The sequence below is a fragment of the Accipiter gentilis genome, chromosome 1, assembly GCF_929443795.1.
Source record: "Accipiter gentilis chromosome 1, bAccGen1.1, whole genome shotgun sequence".
Taxonomy (NCBI): Eukaryota; Metazoa; Chordata; class Aves; order Accipitriformes; family Accipitridae; genus Astur; species Astur gentilis.
In genome coordinates, this window is record NC_064880.1 from 47,007,061 (window position 1) to 47,027,901 (window position 20,841).

The 20,841-nt window shown below is 40.1% G+C and overlaps 1 protein-coding gene across 5 annotated transcripts in view; it reads right to left on the minus strand.

Annotated features, from left to right (window-relative positions):
- The window catches only part of NCKAP5 (NCK associated protein 5), a 394,263-nt gene that overhangs the window by 220,608 nt on the left and 152,814 nt on the right, over nucleotides 1-20,841 (minus strand). For 4 of the 5 annotated variants that reach the window (XM_049805332.1, XM_049805352.1, XM_049805312.1 and 1 more), the window contains exon 2: nucleotides 1,965-2,028. In XM_049805332.1, the coding sequence (XP_049661289.1) occupies nucleotides 1,965-1,967 (3 nt within the window). In that variant the 5' untranslated portion in view covers nucleotides 1,968-2,028. The remainder of the gene's footprint in view (nucleotides 1-1,964; nucleotides 2,029-20,841) is intronic. The other variant, XM_049805372.1, reaches the window with a different exon arrangement.

Below are 20,841 nucleotides of genomic sequence, written 5' to 3' on the forward strand. Positions count from 1 at the left end.
CTGAGACACAAAGAGGTTTCCATACGTCAACAGCTTCAAAGCAATTGTCTCTACAGGCGCACTCATCCTCTGCCTTAGTTGCAGGATAATTGTGGAAATTACCCCTCAGGGAAGAAGCGAAAATCTACCTAGCGTTTACCTTGGGGGAAGATTGTGCCCCCAGAGAGCTACCTATCAGCTCCTAATGGGTTACAACACTGCCTCTCAACAAATCATACAAAATTACCCTCTGTTTAGCAGGACTACATGATTAATTCCATAAACCCTTAGCAGAAGGCACAAGAAGTGTTGACACTCACGAGATGAAGCTACAAGGTGGGTGCATATACAAAAGCCTTACCAGCTCTAGAAGGTTAATCAACATTGCTCATTTCATAAAGTCTTGAATTATTCCACTAAGTATATTTAACACTCCATATATTATATTATTTCTAAGCCTCCAAGGGAAAGCTAGTTTAAAAAAAATTAAAGGAAACATTTCAAATAGAGCAAACAGCTCTTCCCAGATTTTGAAAACTGTTTACACTGAAAACTAAAACGCAATTGCAAATCCAATGCCTGATCTTTGCCATTCTTCCTCAGGCAAAATTCCTCCTGGAGGCAGCAGGAGTTTTATCTCACTCACTGGCTCCTGGATTACGGCTTAACTTGATATCAGGTTTTGTTTCTCAGTTCCTCCAGGACTTCTGCCCCAATGCACACAGTGGTCAGTCTTTCCAACTGCTTAAACCCCATCTCAAAGTCTTCTTGTGGCCAACCCAGCCACGCTCCAGACCCAAGGGCAGGCGCATCGGGAGCGGTGTTGGGATGGGAGAGGGCAGCGGCTCTCACGGCCGAGCTGGGCGTGCAGCAGAGACTCGGGGCAAATCAGCAATATTTGACTGAGCAAACCCTACTTGTCTCCTTCTCTACAAGGCATTCAGAGCCCAGATGCCCCTGCCCCAGCACAGCCCCCCGCGTGGCATCCCCAGCTCTGCTGGAGCCACGTGTAGCCATGGTAGAGAGCAACAGATTCAGAGCTAGTTTCTCCTACCTGTCAGTTAGGTCCCTCCAAATCTCACTTCATTGTATTCATCATTAATAATGACTGATAAAATGCACTCAGTGGAGGCAGGTGGGATTTTAAGGACCCTGAGTCACACGGCTAATGGAGCGTCTGCTCCCCAGAGACCCTCTACAGCTTCTCCCCACTAAGTTGAACAAACTTTGGACCAAATTCTTTCACAGCCAACTGTGCAATTCACTCAAATCAGCAGCAGTTTCATGAGTATGTTCAAGGGGAATGATTTGGGTTTTAAGGTTTTTGAATGGGTCTGCTTTATCCCATGGAAGCCTAAGACATTTTATCTGAAGACAGGGACAAACAAACTCCTTAACAGATGGGAAGAGTTCCTTAGATATTAAGTAATTAAGCACACTCAGCATATGTTGGCTCCTAAAGAAAATTGTTTTGAAGAGATAAGGCACTCTAAAAAATTGCGATTTGCGGTTAACCAAAAATCTGCCATTTCAACTTTTGCTCACAAGCCTAATCTCATAAATTGCTACATGAAAAATGAAGATATAAGGAGCATTACAAGATTTACAAAATTATCAGATTGATTTTTTTTTAAGCTTCCATGCTTGTATTCTTCCATTTTTCTGTAGTTGTGTAAGATTTAACAGGCAAGAAAATCTACTCCATTTTGATCTGAAATTGCCTTTCCATGCTTGCCTTGCTTCTAATTCCAGTAAGCATCAGCAGCAGCAGGGAAAAGGAAACAACTTTTCTCTACTGCAGCTCTTCCAAGGAAGCCAAGATAGAGCCTCGAGTTTCCTCAGACTTACGAACACATCGTCGGCAACCCATAATTATGCCCAAGACGGCCTTAATGCTCTGGTGACCGTCTTCAGCAAGACATAACGCACCTAAGGCCTGAAGTAGTAAGACAAGAATCACAAAGCAGCGAGTTGCCGCAGCTTACCATTGCTCCTTCACTCTTACTTTGTGCAACTTCTCGCTGCAGCCGAGCCACAGACAGCTTCTCCCTATGGAAAGAAAAGCGTGTGAATAGCAGTTCATTTTTCACTGGCAGAAAGAACGCACCGCTTCCCCATCGGGGTGGCATTCCTGCACATCGCTCGGGTAACCCTCCTGGCAGACCCTGCTCTCCTCGCCATGTTTCTCTGCAATATTTAGCGGCTGCATTATTGTTTCACCTTGTGGCAGTTTGACAGAACTGTCAATAAATCAACTGAATTCAATATCATTTTCTCCATTCAAACAACAAAGCAGCTCATCACGCTGGCGATATGGAAACAGACGGTGCAAATCAGATTGTGTTATTTATTTTCCTGTGGCCTTGCACATCAGCTTTATTCTGCACTACATTAACACAAGCCAGAAGGCTGTTAGATCATCAATAAATATATGCATAAAAATGAAATTTAAAAAAATCTATTCTCTTCCTAAACATACTGTGCTGCATTTTGCAACTACTGAATTATCGGATTTTTTTTTATTAGCCTTTTTTAATATAAGATCCTTACCCAAATGTTTGGCTCAACTCAAGCAAAAATTAGTTTGCTTAATTAAGGATTTGGTTATCACAACACACTTTCACCTGGAAAGCTGTAAGAACGGAATGAAAGTAGGGTTTTAGTATATGTAGAAAAGAAAAAGAGATTTTCACCGTGTATGAACTGGGAGAACGTAGCACATACCAACTACGTGAACTGCGAAACCTAGACAGTGGAAGGTGGTGCAGGAACCAACCACTGCAGGAGGCATATGGGAAGAGAGGAATTTGCTGTGGAAGCTCAGCAAAGCAGAAAATACTCTATGGAACAAGTAGGACTAAAGCAACCTACTGTAATTTAAAAAGGATTTAAGAAAAACAAAGACATTTTTTCAAGTAGGCTATTTTTAAGGAAGACTATCTATTTTTGAAATAAAAGCACCCTCCAGAAACGTCAAAGGAATTTATAAGTACATGAAGAATTTATCAGTACACAACAAAACATAAATTTGCAGATGAATAGATTATTTACAAAAGATGACCAGCTTTCAGAACTTCCAGCAAAAGGATTTTTGAACCACAATATATCCATCATCAAGTTTGAAATTTTCCATTTACTCGTGTTTTGCCCAGAAATTCTACTTGGTCTAATCAGAAAGACAGACCTGAACCATCCTGGTGCAGCATCCTGGTACCTACCCGGGATTTTTAAAATCTCTGCCCCAGCGACTACTCAGTACGATGTAAACGTAAGAGCACAGCTATGCGGTTTGAGGGCCAGCAGGACCGGCCTCGCACCACTCGAAGGGCTCCAGCCACGCTGCCCGGCTTTCCTGGGACATTTTGAGTTCAGGAAAGAAAACCTTCCCGCTGTGTACTGCAGTGAGATACAAAGTCTTGAAAATGCAGAGACGCATCTCCCAGCTCTCTCGCCACAGAGAAGAGCAGGGGCTGGAAACTCCCGTCCCCCCAAAAACCTGCAAAGGTGCCCAGCCGGGGCTGAGGCAGGACCTGGCGGCCCACGGTCTCCCTGGGCTCCATAACTGCTCCTGTCATTGACTGGGTCACTCTCATCCATCATGAAAAGCTAAACACTCTACGATTTTTTATTCCTGATCTTGCAAAAAAAAGTAGCCTTTAAACCATTTCTCAGGAACCATTTCTGCTGAGGAAGGAAGATCTGCATGTGCCTGCCTAATTACTGCAGGAATGACAGCACTCGTGTCACTCAGCCATAGCTGGACGTATCCTTGGGTCCCCAAACCAGTCCTCCCTCTCCATTTCAGTAGAAGACGTGGTATTTGAGTGAAGTCTCCCGAACAGTTACCTTCCCCCACAACACTCCCCATGCGGCCGGCTGGTGGTACCCTGCAAGCACGGTTATCAGATTAATATCAGGCATTGCTAATATTGTGATTTGTAAACATATACAATGTTGAAACTACTGAATATTGGCAAAACCTAAAGATGATATAGGCACAGCCCGGTGGATGTTGCATTTGTGTTCCTCCAGCATGATACCAAGATTCTCTTTTGCGCATGTGAAAAAATTACTGAAGGTTGAGAAGTGGCATTAGTACAGCATTGATAGCCTTAACACAAGTATCCTAAAACCAGCTTCTAAAGGCACATACCGCCCTCCCTCTTCCTTACTCGGATACTATCACAGGCAAATTAAACACAGCCTGTTGCATTTTTGCACCACTTCAGTGCCCTAATATGTTTTAGTGGAAAAAGCGAGTGTACCCTTCGAGGGGGTTTTGACTTTTTAATTGCAAAACAAATGCCTAGAGATATTTTATGAGAAAAAGGTACAGGGGGGAAAAAATAAACAAAACCCCCACAAACCACTCCTCTGTACGCTTCCTGCTAGTGGTCTGGAGAGATTTATTTAGTTATTCCTCCTACATGGGGAGTACTCCTACTTTCCTCTCTTTGTGTTACTTCCAACGTGGAATCAGTTCCACATTTCTCGACTCCTGCAATTTTATCAGAGTAAATTCCATTTGAGCTCCATCTGCAAAGAGGGCTCCTCCTAACGACGCCAGGTCTTGCCTCTCTGGGTGAGGATCCTGGCTGAGGTTCAGAAAGGGCTTCCTTAGGAATTTTCCCAGTGAAGGAGAGCAAAGACTGGCATTCTCATACTGGGTTTACAACATTGCTGCTATTAGGAACAGAACCACTTTTCAATAGCAGAAAATTATAAAGAAACCCAGCTACCGTGTAGGAGAAAAAATCTGCAATAGCGGATACAGAAGAGCCATCTGTTCCAACCGTGTCTAAAAATAAGGCAACTTTGAGGCAAGCAAACTCTGTGCTTCCACTTCAAATAGGTCCCAGCGCGTCTTCTCCCTCCCGTCTGCGCTCCCCAGGTGAAGGAGCTGGGCCCTCGCAGCCAGACCTCCGCAGACGGTCACCTTCATCTAGGCAGGACACACGGCAGAGGCTGAGCGTGCCTGTGGACCACAGTCATCCCCGAGATCATTCCAGGGAGCTTCATTTCTGATGCGCTTGGCCCATCGCCTGCAGTAAGCCATTTCCCACTACCTCTATACAAACATATGCCGGTATAATGGGTGAGAGAAGTAAGTGGTCAGAATCCTGTTATGAGCCGACAGCATTTAACACCAATTTGCAGTGTTAGAAGTTTTGATGTAAGATACACGACAAGAGAGAGCAAGGACCTTCACGTCTAAGCCTGACCAAATAAACCCGTTGGTTACTACCCACATCTCAGGCAGTTTTGATTAAGACAGCACCTTCAGTGACTATCCTCAGCTCCCATTTTTTAACATGGTGTTACAATTGAATAAGCATTTTACTATGACTGAGCTGCAAAAAATAATAAGCTTTTAGCTGCTTTAGCCTTTCAGATGTTTCAAATGCAAAGAACATTTGACACGCAGCTTCAAAGTTAATCTTGTTTTTTTAATCTGTGCTTTTAAATAGGAAAAATCAGTAGCATTACTTTGTTGCTATACGGTTTTATTTATTTTTAATCAACCATGTTTCATCCCTATAGCATGATTAATTAACAAAGTTAATTAGCAACTACAGCCAACCTGCAAGAAAACAAAATCTTCTCTGAGGATTTAAAAAATTAAAACATGTTCATTGAGAAGTTCTCATGTTCGCTTTTGAAACACCACCAAATGATAAAAGGTTTACAAAAACGCGCTTTGAAAGCACAGTTTATGCTCTTAAGTTTGAATATTTGCATTGTAAGTGGCAAAATTCCCAGCCAAGGACTTTGCAAAGAGATAATTAAAGGAGCCAAACAAGGATTCAATTATATCCTTTCCAGATGGAACCAAGCACACAAGTAGTCACTGTGCGGATGGAAGAAAGATACATTTCAAGTCTCAATATCGCTAGGAGATATTGCAGTAGCTTGTTCTAAAAAACAACAGTTTGAGGAAAGCCCATTTAGTCCAAGAAAAACATAAATGTGCTAAATAATCCTGCAAATTCTGAACTCTCCTTAAACTCAAATTTCTCCTTCAACCTCCCTTCCCATCAGTTTGACTCATTCAACTACCAGACAAAAAAACCCTGTATCATATGACAGTGACAGCTAACATACACAGTTCAGGACTTCACTACAAAACTCTGCTACTTGAACTTCTCCCAGTCCATAGGGATAAAGGTAGGTAAGTCAATGCAATCACAAGTGCCCACCTATCGCATAATTTTGAACAAATGCTGATACTGTTCCTGATCTGGTAACAGACACCCTCAGATCAAACACCACAATAAAATCTACACTCGATGCGTGAAGGACTCCCTTTTTCTTAGTTCTCCTTCTTCATATTGCTATTTTACACCGATACAACAAAACCAAAAACTCTAGCAACTTCAGCGTCCCAAAATTTGGAGTAAGAGTTTCATTTTTATTTTCAAACTTCAGACTCAGAAGGTCTCAGATACAGGGCTTTGCTTCTCCATCTAACACAGAAAGGTATTACTCAAAATAGCTTCTGGACAAAGTTATGAAATAAAGATTCCCTTAAAATGTGCTGAATTATATCCATTTGCCAAGATCTCAGCCATACAGAATCAGGATACATTTTCAGTGGTAAATAATAATTTTACAGTTTTAATGAAGGAAAATAATTTTCTAGTTTTAATGAAGAAAACAATCAAAACTCAAAAAGAACGGGAAATGTTTTAGTAACATAATCTGAAACTTAACTTAATGCTTCAGTGAACCTTAATCCCCATGATCCACCGGGAAGACAAGAGCTCTATCAAACCCTGACATTGTCCTTTCCTGTCTTGATCACACACAGCAGCCCCACAACCTGCCAGCGTGCATTGACAGGTCTTGCATTTTCAACACTGACACACAAAAGATTTCAAACTTTTCCTTTTTCCTCAGTAAATTATTACTTTCCTACACAAGGAATGAACGTGGACAAAATTTAATAGGTATGACAGCTCCCAAGCTACTAATGTTCCTCTACTTTCCTTTTTTTTTTTTCATGAATGGGAAAGTGTTTTCTCCATGTTCCATCCTTTCTTGGAAACTCTCACTCTGCAGTGATTTCATTTAGCAGTGGTTGGTTCTGCGCAATAAAATGAAGCCTAGCTTTTCCTTTCCTTTCATAATTTGCCCTATTTGTAAAGTCAGAAAATCACCACTTGACCCACTGAAAAAGTCAAGCTTTGAAAATACACTTTTAACATTTGTTTTATTTTTGGTGACTGTGTCCAATCAGAGCAGCCAAGATACATGCCAGTGAGTCCTTCTATGCCTTCTGCAGACTATTTTGGAGCAGAGAAATTCAAACCAAGTCTCCCACTCTACGTTATTGCTGTGAGATTCAGAAGGTGAACAAATACTTTGTTCAGGCAGGGAAAAAGCAAACAGAAAGATGACAGAGACTTGGAATCTGAATTTGCAAGGCGACCCTAATCACTGTGCCTTGGAACCACTCCTTCTTTACCACCTACCAAAATTTTTTCTCTACCTTTCCCCCACACACACTATATCATCACTTGTAGCTGCCACATTGTTTTTCAAATGAACCAGAAAAACACACCACTAAAATCCATTAAACGCGGATTAAACATAGCATGGTGCTAACAACTGACCTAGGGGCAGGGTGCTAGTCCGTGCGGAGAGACGCAAGCCCGGCTTCCTTCAACTCCTGGTTTTCCAGGGAGGTTTCCCATCCGAATGCTGACCAGGCTTGACCCCGTCGAGTCTATGAGATCTGACAAGGGAACAGCCGAGGGTGGAATGGCTGCAGTGAACTAATGCGTCTCTTTCAGCTCCTATTGCAATTGCAGTCGTTAGCGATGCTGCAACCTTCCTTCCTACTGAAGATCACGTACAACAAAGGCATTTGGTGCTTTATAAATGTCAGCGTCGTGTGCATTTTGAAACTGGCCTTTTAGAGTCACAATGGTTTAACTAGATCTGGCAATAAAAGAGTCATCTTGCAAAGAAATATTCATTGCAAATTTAAAGCCGAGCAAAGTACGAGCTTTATTTAATTATTTTTACAATAACTGCATAGACTGGAGTTACAATAACAGAAGTACTAATGCTGTCAAGCAGAAGCAGAATAGATAGGATGAGCCACCAGCAAGGCACAGGCTCCTATTTATTGCTAATTTATTTGTAATAAAAGATAAGCATACAGAAAAAACATAATTTACATTAAACTTCTCTTCTGCAAGATATGATACTGCCAAATTCAGACAAGCAAAACAGGTAGTAACATTTAAACTGTATTTTCTCTGGGTGACACTAACAGTAAGGAAAAAAAACAACAAAACAGAATTATAACTATAATCTAAAATAGGTATCAGCAATCCCCAGGGGCTCGCCACCAATTTCCAGTGGATTTTAAAGTATATGAAATCTGAAGCAGAAGTTCAAAGAATACCATCTAGTTACTTTGCAGAAGCATCCAAACAAGACACCAAATACAAAAGAAATACCATGGAAGAAACCATGGGGTAACATGGGGCTGAGTCACGTACCCTCATCATAAAGGAGGAGGCAAAGAGAGGAAGATAGCGGGGACAGAGCCTTCATTATAAAAGCAAAAAGGTTGCCTTTGGCTATGAAAGAGGGGCAGAGCCACGGCAAAGAAATTAGAAAAGGAAAGGTTACCAGGAGTCCATGGCAGATTATCACAGGACTGTTTTCATGACAAATTACTCTCAGCACCGGCACGGCAGCTGAGGTTGGCTGGGCACTTGAACGCGGTAATTCTCCTGTCCTAAGCATGCGCGTGGGGACGGACAGCGACGCATTTTCAACAGAAGCATCTTCTCTCACATTGGCAATCTTTATTACTTCCTTGACATTTGTTTTCAACACTGAAATTGTGGGTACAAGACTGCACACATTAATGATTCACTGGTAGTTCAGACAACTTTTCAAATATATCTATTTTTTTATGTTGGGCTGTCTCCTTCCACTATTAGTGTTGACTCCACAACACAGCCCACCTCTCAAATCCTGCATATATTCGGGCCAACAGTATCAGACAGAGTTAGGGAGGTCTAGACGCAAAGTTTAAAATGTTGGGGTTTCTTCCTCTTGAGCTTTGAGATGGTTTTTAACCTTGGTAATATAGAAAAGCCAGGAAGTGAAGAGCGAAAGCTTTTTAGAGACCTTTAAATAACGTTCATTAGTAACTGCTAAATAATTCGAATGATAATAAATAGAGCCACCAACCCCCCTTTCAGTTCCTTGACAAGACAGGGGGACAGTACCGACCATCACAATTAATGCAGTTTCTTGATTTAAAAAAAACCAAAAAACCAAAACCAAAAAACCCAGGCAAAAAAAGTGATTCCTTCCCTATGATGCACACATTTAGTTGTAGGATAAAAGATTAATGTCTGTATGACACAATGCCAAATCATCGGGATAATTATGAATTATACCAAGCAATCATTTTACAAATCTCCTGGAACATCTCACTTACGACCATTATTCATGAGATAATGTATTCAGTTGCAATTTTTTTTTAGATATATTCCTCTGAAGCCTTTCTTTTGGGCTGAGATTCCGGGTGGAAGAAGAAAATGGGTGGGGAAAAAAAAGCTGAATTTTCTTATGAAACACAAAACCGGAGGAACAAAATGAACATTTCCTAATCATTTCCAGAGTCTGCAGACAGGAGTGAGAGATACTTAGAGATTTATTTTCAAAATCAGCCCAAACACAAAACAGTAAACTGCAGCAGGCAAGGGAGTTACACCTGGCTATCAACTTTAATGCAACATCAAGTACGAAACATCAAACACCTAAGTGCCAAGAAACACCAAGTAAACAGGACTATAGTACTGAACTCTGAAATACATCTAAAGTACAGGTTTTCACATTATACATTAAATAGTCCATGCATTATGTAAACCTTGCATTTATTGAAAAGCATAGTAAAGGTTTTAGTAGGGCCAAATTCTGTGCAGATTTACTCCCTGTTTAAACCTTTTGATTCAATATATCCCATAAACTACAAAACATACTACTACAAATAAATAAGCACAGGATCTGTCCCACAAAATTTGTTACTATTAAAAGTGGTACATTAACCATAAACCTTATTGTCTCTGTTCTACAACCCACACCATAAAACACGTAGTAAATAGAATTTGACAAATTCACATTGCTGTAGTTTGGAATTTCTTGACATAAGTGACTGATTTATCAATTTTAATGTTACATTAACAGTAATATTTGTATTTAATGCTGTATTATTTCTGCCAATGAGTTGCAATCCAATAAGCATACAGTGGGAATTATTACGATTAGGCAAGCTGCCAAGTTCTCAAAGATTTATCATCATGGAAAACCTCAGTGTTCAAATGGGAAAAAAAGAAGAAAAGGACTAACAGAAGGCAATTTGGAATATTAATTCAGCAAAAGAATCTTTAAATTATAATATAGGCAGCTGTTGTACACAGATCCCCATCCTTTACTGCAAGAATGTATCCTTTTGGCTGTTCTTTTCGGGTGCTACTTTAAAATACCTTACACAAATGAAACGATCTCTTTAATTAAAGCCCTAAAATGCTCTAAAATGGTACCAAATCTCTTTCTGAGAATTCTTTCACAGTACAAGGCCTACAGTTTGCACTTTCTAATTAGAACAAAATAGTAGTGTTTATCTTCTTTTTGACAGCATCCTCACAGCCACTGCATCATTCTTATGACCTTCTCCAGTACAGGTCATTGTGGAAAGCAAATTTTACACTACCACCTTTCCCTTCTGGTACACTACTAATTCACCTGATCCTCCCGTACTAGTATATGGTCCAGGAACTCCACTTCTTTAAATGGGACGATAAGACAGTAAGACTAGTTGCTAAAACCCTCCTGGTTTAGCCTGACAGTGCAGCTGCGTTCAAAGTGGGTGATGAAAGAGGCACGGGGTCATTGCTACATGACAGTCTGGCCCACGGGAGAAAGGCAACAGTCTAAGCCACCACCTTTTACCCCCTCTTATTTCCAACACACGCAACTGCCACTCTTCATTTCACATGCCCACAGGATGCTTTTTTTGGTCCTCATCCCCAAATACACCTGCTCTCATCGCTGGATGTACCGAAGCTGGTGACGTTTGGCTGTTCAGCGGAGCTGACATGGGCCTGGCAACGCATCCGTTGCCAACACAAGGAAGATGCTGCTAAAGCAGATGCCAATTTCAAGAGAGTCAGATTTTGATTTCTGTGACTCGGTGAAACTGAAAGCAACAGCAGAGATGTGAATACAGCCGCTCTCTCCACATAGCCATCGAAAAATTATTTTTTTAATGCACAATCAAGAAAGAAGAGCTAGAGCATAGGACTTACTATGTGTAAAGGTGCTTTTCACATCTTGCCTTTCTTCAGCACGTCATTCAGCACTCCTACTGTACTCTAGATTTAAAACCAGCCTACTGTTGTAGGTGGTGCACTGCATCACCATTAGGGAAACTGTAGCTGTTTCTCCTCAGTTTAACTGCTCCTAGCAGTGTCTTTCAGCATTTGAGTGTACGAGTTCTTGGCGTTTTGCCGTCCATCTTTACGCTGGGTCAGGCCGTTCCCTAGACTGGGTGAAGTCTCAGTTCTTGTGTTCCTGGTCGGGGTATTCTGTATGGTTTGAAATACTAGATCCTTACAGCATACAGATTTCTACTGGTTTTCATCACACTGTTTACTTAGGTTTTATTTAAAAATAAATATCTGGAATCCAGAAGGTATCTACTGATATATGAGGAACTCTCTGGATTGTGACCTGACCAGAATTAGCTGGGAATCCTGAACTCCTTCAGCCATTTCTAGCAAAAGTGAATTCTTTTTTTTTTACTAAGGCTGGACTTAAGAAGACCTTGAAAAATGAAAAACAAAGGAAGAAATGGGTTTTCTTTTTGCAGAGGACTTGGAAGTTGAGCTTACAAATCCCCTAATCACTGGTCGCTCATATATATTTGTTCCCTGGAGATTTGTCACACGAAGATGATGTGCTGTGTAAATTCTTTTGAAAGGAAATGCATTTCCCTAAAGGATTTTTAATGATAATTTATTGCTCATGAAAGATTCAGGATTGGCAGCACTTCAGTCTTCAGTTAACGATCTTTGTTTATTAACATAAAATGCATCACACTTAACAGCAGTGTAACTTTCCCAACCAATGCATCAAAGCACAAAAGAATTCTCACTCCTTCAGTCTTATCCCCTGAGGCTGTCTGAGAGGGTGCTAGCTGAAATTTATATGGTTGTACTCTATGAAAATCAAGTCAGAACCCTTGTTTCACATAAGGCTGAAAATCATGGAAACTTTTTTTCATAACCAAAATTACTCAGACATAAACTAACAGCAAGAAATGGCAGCAGACATCTGTTACTTCTCATAGTGCCTATTCCTTCCGTGCAAACATTTTACCAGTATTGGAAGATCTTTGCTTAGTCCTAATCCTAATTGCTCTTAAATTCCATGGGTAACATTCACTCGAAGTGCTGATTCCACATCCTATTAGTAAATTACCACCTTTTGAAACTGAATGAATTTGAAAGAAAGTGATGAAGGCTACAGTCAACTGGCTCTGTAAACCAGAGATGCCAGAAACACACCACTAAGCCGTCTCTTGTATTTCTATGGAAATAAAAAGGCAGAAGTGCATTTCTTCAGGAAAAAAAGGACCAAATGCACAATTGAAGAAATCAGGGTGTAAGACACAAAAATCAAATACATTGTTTTGGACACTAAGCCCAACCAAACTCTTAGATCCCATTGCTTTCTTCATAACTAGCTTTGCTTCTGCTCTGCCCGAGTGATACATCCAACTCTCGTTTGTTTGTGAGAATGTTTAGAAAGATTTTTCTCCCTGTTCTCTACAAAGCTTTTCAGTTTTGCTCTTACAATTCAAAGAAGATACCCGAATCTGCTTCATTACTGGTTGACCTCTTACCTCTGTTTTCCACTCCTTTGTTCCCAGATCATCACAACACATTCCTGGTATTCTTTGTAATCTCTTTTTTGGGGGGGTGTTACACTGTGTGATGTGTTTTTATCCATCCAGAAAGCCCACAGCATGAGGACTTCTGTTGTTCTTAACAGGCTGCACTTACTATGTCTTTTCTCTCTCTGAGCTACATTTATTGCACACCCTGTAACCTTCCAGTTGTCACTCCTGTCCTGTTCTAACCGAACATTAAAATACCTCAGAAAAATCATCCTCCTTCTTTTTGTGTGTGTGGACAAGAAACAAAATCAAAGTGATTTTATTCTGTTCCACTCACTGGACCGCTCTCTGTCTTGACTGTTTTTCTTTACACAACTGTTTAATACTTAAGTATTCTGGCACAAACTGCTAGCAAATCTGCAATGACCTTCCACTCAAAGAGAAAATACAGAAGAGAATCAAAGTTTTTCAGAAAGTCCTTTCTTTACTGCTTAAACTGTTGGGGTTTTTTGTTTGTTTCTTGTAATTTTATTTTGCACCCTCAAGAATACTATTCTATTAAGACCCAGAAATACTGCTCAGTCAGGTGGACACGTTTCTGCTGGGGACTGTCTCCATTTTAAGGCCAGACGCAGCTGAAACTCAGATCAGGCCCCCAGAGCAGCGTTTCGTGCTGCAACCCATCTTTGCTTTCCTCTACCAACTCCCCTGAGAGATGAGAGAATTTCTTCTCAAGTTATTTTACAGGAAAGCAAATAAACTGAACAGTGAGATGCCATATACACGTTTGGGTACAGCAGAAGAACAGCAGCACCGATTTCCATTGGTATTATCTGTGCACCTCTAGACTGAACACTGGGCACTAGGATTTCAGAGCAGTAACACCGAGTACTTTGTACTCAGGAAATTATCAGAATGGGTCAAAGTATACGCCAAAACAGTCTATCATATATAAAAAAAAAATATACATGCTCTCTACACAAGGGAAGACATCTACATATAAACCACAGAGCTCCCATATTTGTACTACTAAATTTCCAGTCTGTGATACAGTGTATAGAAACCACACAGGAGGCTGTGGGTGCCCAATGAGAAAATGTAGCAAAGGGAGTGGAGTTAAAAACTAAATGAATGCATGCAAAACAAATAATTATTTTGTTTTAATACACTTTGAAGAACCAACCAATAAGAGGAGAAAAAAAGGCTACTAAAATGACAGAAATATGGTTTGCAGCGTACAAGTTAATAATTGATCAATACTGAGCACATATGCTGAAAGACATGCAATAATTGCCATATTTACAACATTGCTGTGAAATCAGCTACTCAGTTTTACATGTGTATACCCATGATCTCCATTATTAAAAGCATTAGCACATCTGTTCAATCATTTGAATTTATCCTGTAGTATTGAAAAGTAAATTTAACAAATTATGAAAATAATTTCAGATATCCATCCATTTTTCATAATTCTGAAAGCAAAAACCATGTTTCATAGTTAAAGGACATTTGAGACAAACTCTGCCAAGATCACCTTTTGTAAAAGTATCTGCTTTTGGTAAAAATGTAAAATGGATGATTTGTACTTTAAGAGCAACAGGTCATTTAATGATGTGCAACAGTTGGTTCTTGGGCCACCTGCAAACAGCCACTGGCATGAACACGTCACTCGCAGCACACAATTAGCATCAGTACCGACCCTGGAGGCACCTTCCAACAGGACTCTCAGCAAGTGACAGATAAAATAAATGAAATAATTATTTTCTGAGAGCATTTTGCAACTGTCTACATAAAATATATTTTGGATGTACCAATAGGCAATAATTGCCACTTGGTTATCAGATCCAGGAATGTGATCCTGTTTATTGACTGCAAAGATGTGGAGAGAAAAGGTAATTCAGACTTTCATATTAGTTTTGTGAAGAGAAAAAAAAGAGGAAAGCTAATAACAGGGAGTTCTTCTTATTTATTTATTTAAAGTTATACCATAACAAATTTCCTTGGAAAAAGTTATGAACTGCTGGGCTTCCCTCAGCCCTCTCCCAGGCTAGGGAACACACTTCAGTATGCCTTAAACAAAATAATGTTCTCTAAACCATGTCTCACTATGCCAGAAAGAAAAAAAACCAGCGTGTTGAAAATCACTTTGAAGTATCCTTCAGTAACCCAACACAGAAATTCATATTCATGCAGCCTTACAGCAATAAAATCATTTCCATGCTAATGATACAATTGTTTCCTCTATCATTCAGTCTATAAAAGAAGACTAGATCAAGTCAAAGGCAGTGGCCTCTGGCTGATTATGTATTTTGACAAATTAGATGATTAACTAGAACCTCAAACTCGAGCTTCGTTGTCTCACTAGACCTAAAAGAGGAGAAGAAAAGACTTGCTTTTGAAAGGACAAAGATCTACAGGGACCTCAGACCAGACTGAAAGAGCTACTCAAAGAGCATTATTTGTACCAAACCAAACTGCGGCTGGCATGCACACAGGCTAATTTTAATATAGAAATTATAGCTGTCACTTTAAATAATGGACACAGCTTATGGTAATATATGCAAGACGCTCTCCAACATGTTTAAGTAGAGATGGAGAAACTAAGTTATCAATGACAGTTTTACCACATAATATACCAGTCTAACACTTAGCAACACTGAAAATGAAATCCAGAGCACATCAGACATATTAGTAGAGCAATGACAGTATTTTTGTGTGTATTTATGAAGCCATTTAAAATCACAATCTCAGTGGTTGCCTAGGAATGAAACAGAAAAGACTGAATAGCAACAGGCACAAGATCCACCTGTGTTGCTCAAGTTGTTTTACTGAGCTCAGTTAAAAAAACCACGTGATGACCTGAACTTGCTTCAGTACAACATCTTTAAAACCTGCTGAATATTAAATGAAGAAACATTATCAGATTAAACTTGGGTACTGTCTATCCTTTCAGCTAGTACAGGTCAACAAAGTTGGGCCAGAACTGTTACTTAAAACTTTTCCAATTATTCATGACATGACTGAAAATCCTATTAGGGAAAAGTGCACTGCCATAAATTTTACAAGTAAACACAATCTAAAAACATAGCTTTCTGTTTAAAACCTGAATCAGGGAAGCAAACACCTTCAAGAAATCCCAGACAAATTAAACCCTCCTGGGGCATTTTAAATTATTTTCCCCAAAGACATCAGCCAGATCTGCTTCATAAGCGAGGCCAGCTTCTCAAAGCTCAAATAGCATCAACTTCCATTGAAGTTCAACTTCAGCAAAACAAAACAAGTGATTTAGAAGATATGGGTGAATAAGGATTAAGATGTGTTAGCGTTCAGGCACTTCCAAACATATTAAATGTATATTAAGAAATACTTAAAATATTAACTGTCTGAAGTACTAAAATGGAAGGATTTTCAGCAGTTCAAATGTCAGATACTTAGGCAAATCTGCATTTCTCCAGTTTCCACAACAAACAGCAAGTTTTGAAACCAATTTGATGTTTGAATAAAGCTCCTTGCCATTTTTCACTGCAGAAAGATTCTAGTATTGTACCTGGGTAATGAACTGTGCTCTGAAACGACTTCTTATAGTCATCGCCACAGCCAGCTACATCACCTTTGGTAGGAAGCAAAATAAAAATCACACACAGTGCTCGCGTAGCATCACCACAAGTATTACCTCATTTACAGAATCAGGAAAAAGTCCGTTTCAGATCAAGGTATTGATTATTTCAAAATTTAATTCCCCAGTGAAAAGCTATAACAAGAAAAAAAAAAAATCCAGTAAAGGGCTTTTGCCAATTAAGTAAGTGAGCCTAATCTTGATTTTAAGTTACTTTGATATTGGAGATCATAAAACTAGAACCGCACTTTAAGTACCCATGTTAATAGAGTAGGAAGAAAAACAGCCATCTATAAAATCGGTGATAAACTTTGTAGATAAATCTCCTGCATCATTACATGGCCGTGCCTTTAGCTTACATGAGATCAAAACAGCTGACAGAAAATACATATATGGGCATTTTGAATTTTTGCTGCTTAAACCCAAGGTACACATTTACCGTAAATTCAAAGGATCAGAATGGGGCTGATATAAGCACCTACTTTAACATCCACCATCAATAATTAGCAATTTTCTTTGAGAAAGCCAACAGAAGCAATCTCCTCAGTACCCAGGGTTCATTACCAAAATTTTAACAGTGGCTCTTAACAGTGTTTTACAAGAGTGCAAAAAGAACTGAAAGTAATTTTATATACAGAATATGTGTATTAGTGGTCTAAGTGGCTATACAGGTGTTCAGAGCTTCTCTGAACTCAGGGGATCAATATCTAAGAGATGCTTGTGTTCACTTTCCTTTCTGAAAGTCCCCGAAGCAGAACAGAATAGCTTCTCCTTTTTCATCATGCTGCAAGAACAAGCATATTTTGATACGCTAAGATACTTCCACATTGACATATTTTTCTTAACAAGCTATTGTCTTAATTAGTTTCATCTATCATTTGGAGGTTATCTAGAAGACATGTTAAGGATTGTTTTAGTCAAGCAGAAAAAACCCATATGTTTTTAGACTGCATATTATTCCTTACTATAAAACCAGTACCTGCTCACTACTGCACATAAAACCAGTTTTCATAGTTGACACTGAAAGCTGCTATCATCGAATTCCACATGGAAATGAAATGCTAGGATTTTAGTCCGCACAACACACCCACATGTTCATCCCTTCACTGAACAGTGCCGGTGAGAATGCCGTGACCAAGACACAGAAGGTCTTGCTTTGCCCTGCTGCTGGTCTGGCCGTGAAGGTAAGGCTTTGCACCAGCAGCTCTTCCGCTGGCCTCTCTCTACGGAGTTCTCGCTCGGCATCAATACCATGTCCCAGTGCGTTAGAGGATTATACAGCCACTTGCTAAATTCAGAATTCTTTCAGTTGGCATACTCGTGCTTTTTCCAGAATCTCAGATGTAGGAAAAGATAAACTCTCACAGTACATGAGGTCTATCGACAGGTACTTTCCCCCCATGCTGTCTTGTGAAAACATTATGAAAACTTTACCTATTTACAGGCAGTACTTCTGTATGCACCTATAAAAACTCTAGCTTTACTTAAAAATCCAAAGCTTCCAATCTCTCAGCAGACAGGCAAAGAAAACTATTTATTTTCTAGATAGGTACCAAATAACTTCCATTTCCCCCTATATACAGATCATGGTCTACAAGGTTTCCCAAAGATGTATTTTCTTTAAAAACAGTGGTACCTTTTCAAGCATTCCCTGCAACACCACCAATCCACTTTCCTTTTATGAGGAAAATGTTTCTAAGTAAACGCACACAAGTGCCTCATAGTGTCAAAGGTATTAATGAAGTATTTAAAAACACTGGGAAATTATGCCCATCACACCAAGCAGCAATTCAATACTTTTAACAGGCAGCCAGATGGCTGGTTTCAGTCAGCCCGTTTCCACTGACACGTATTTAATCAGCTGAGTTACCGCAGACAAATAACTAGCCCGGATTTTTCAGAGACAGACAATGAGGGAGCGGAATAGCTAGAGCGGGAGATCAGCCGGGTTTAGAAATTACTCAAGGCTGGGGTTCACCAGCGCTTGACAGGCCGGAGGCGGCCAGGGCTCAGCCCTGCTCCCTGGGCCAGCGGGACCATTCGGGCACCTGCTGGAAGCCCCAGCGGCTCAGCGGGACCTGCGGGACATTCCGGCAGCCTCGTCTGCAATCCTCCAGCTGGGCTCTTAATTATCGCCCCTCCGCTCTGCCAGTAGCCTCGGCCTAGGTAGCCCACCAAAAATCACAGGGAGGAAGAAAACGCTCTCCCTGCCACAGAGCAAAACACCCCTCTGACCCTTCAGACTCTTAGTTTATTTACCTTCTCTTCAGTAGAGGCCTCCAGCCACCGTCACACACTGGCTGGAGTTTTTCATTTTTAGGTTATAAACCTGCTCCTTCTCAACAGTCAGAGGATTCTCCCCGGAGTTCACTGGCCAACCATCACATGGGCACACTGAAGGGCAGAGCCACGCTTTCACCTACCCAACTGTACCCCGAACGCCCACCCAACCTACGCCCGTATTTTATTTCCTCCACCTCCTCTTCTTCTCTAGTTCTCCAAAGCACACTGCTTTTTCACTAGTATTTTTACGTTGCTGAAGCCAACAAGTTTACAGCAATTCTAATACGCGTGTTTCGGTGATGGTTCTCCTAAGCAAACTTGGTTCGACCCTGAAGTCGATGATGGTCAAAGCCAATTAGTAATGTCTGCATACTCTCCCTTGACATCACAGAAGAGGACAAACGCGGGGAGTGAGAGCTGACGTTAAAACCTTTGGCAAGGTTAGAGCGCAGAGGCTGTCTGGGAGCGCGGTAACAGCAGCTGGATCCATAACTACAGAGAGCAGACAGAGCCCCTTCCCTTATTTTACATAGAGAGAATCAGAAAAGGTGTCATAAATTTACACAGATCGCTCAAATATTATGATCCGAGTACTCAAATACTTATTTCTGCCTCAGTGATCTACAGAAAATGTGCAGCTTGAGCTGGTAATACAACCACGTGTTAATGACTCCCAGAACCAGCCCCAACTTCGAAATGGCGTGCCCTGAAACCTCATTGCAAAGTCAAATGAAGACATTACCCATGCTAACCTCAAGAAATAATCTCATACTCAATGCTTGTTTTTACACAACTTACTGCCATAGTATTTGCTGCTCTTTTTATGCTCTTCTATACACAAGAGGCAAAATAGTGTTTTTATTTTAAACCAGTGAAAGTTTGAGAGCTTTTCTGACAGGTTTTTTTTTTTTTTAATTTCATTTTTAAAAGGAATTAAAAATCTAGATCACAACATCCAACAAGAAGCAACAGTCAAAGTCAGTGCCAGACTTGCTTATTCTCAGAAATAAAGTTGAGCAGTTTCAGGGCCTTGTCGTTTGAGCATAGATTGCATTCTAGCATATCAGATGCTGCAGTAATGGGATTTTGTGAATCTGAAATGCATTTATATTGTGTACATAAAGAAATCTCTTGATGTTTTACTTAGTTTAATGCTCTTTTTCATCATATGTACCCACCCATGCCCCCCTGCTTTCAATGGCTAATAACCAATACATCTGATGAAAATTAATTGTCTTGACAGCTTGCATGAAAACTATAAAGGTCCAAAGGAAAAATGCTGTGGCAGCATTTTCTTTCTCTGTAGGACAGTAGCTATGGAAACTATCTTTAGAGGCCAACTGGCCTTCATCCCAGTGCAACACAAAAAAAAATCAAAATGCTACTTTCACTGGGCTAGTCAGTGGCACCAGTCTTAATTGTCAACATCCACAACATTGCCACATGCTAGCTAGAGGAAAATATTCATTGATTTTGTTGGGAGCAAAGCTCGTATGACATTAAAGTACTATTACAGACTCAGATAATACAGGGCCTTATAAACTGTGCTCGTATTGATAATTATTGTGATAACCTGTTACAAAGAACATATAAAACATGTAAAACTAGACGGGTATCTAAAATATCTGTGTACAAGTTATCCATTTTCTTAATAGAAAATATTTTGTCAATTATTATGATAGAAGTAATTTAGTCTAATCCTCAGGTAAATACTTGCAGCCAGAGGAAATCTCTAATCTTATTTAACTGTCACATTTCACAAACTGAAACTCCTATCCTTTTGGAAGGATTTTATCCAATATATCTAGCCTGAACAAAAGCTGTGATTTCTAACAGTCTGACAAAATCATCATTTTTTATGAATGCTGAGAGATTATGAAGGGTTTTTCCCTCAAAAGGTAAGGCACAAATGAGCCAGAGGCTGACTACTGCAAATGCATGTGGCAACTTCTATCGCCAGCCGCAGAAGAGCTCCTGTAGAACAGCAATCACAGGTCATTAATGAGGTTCTCAAACTTTTGAAGAAATATGTCTT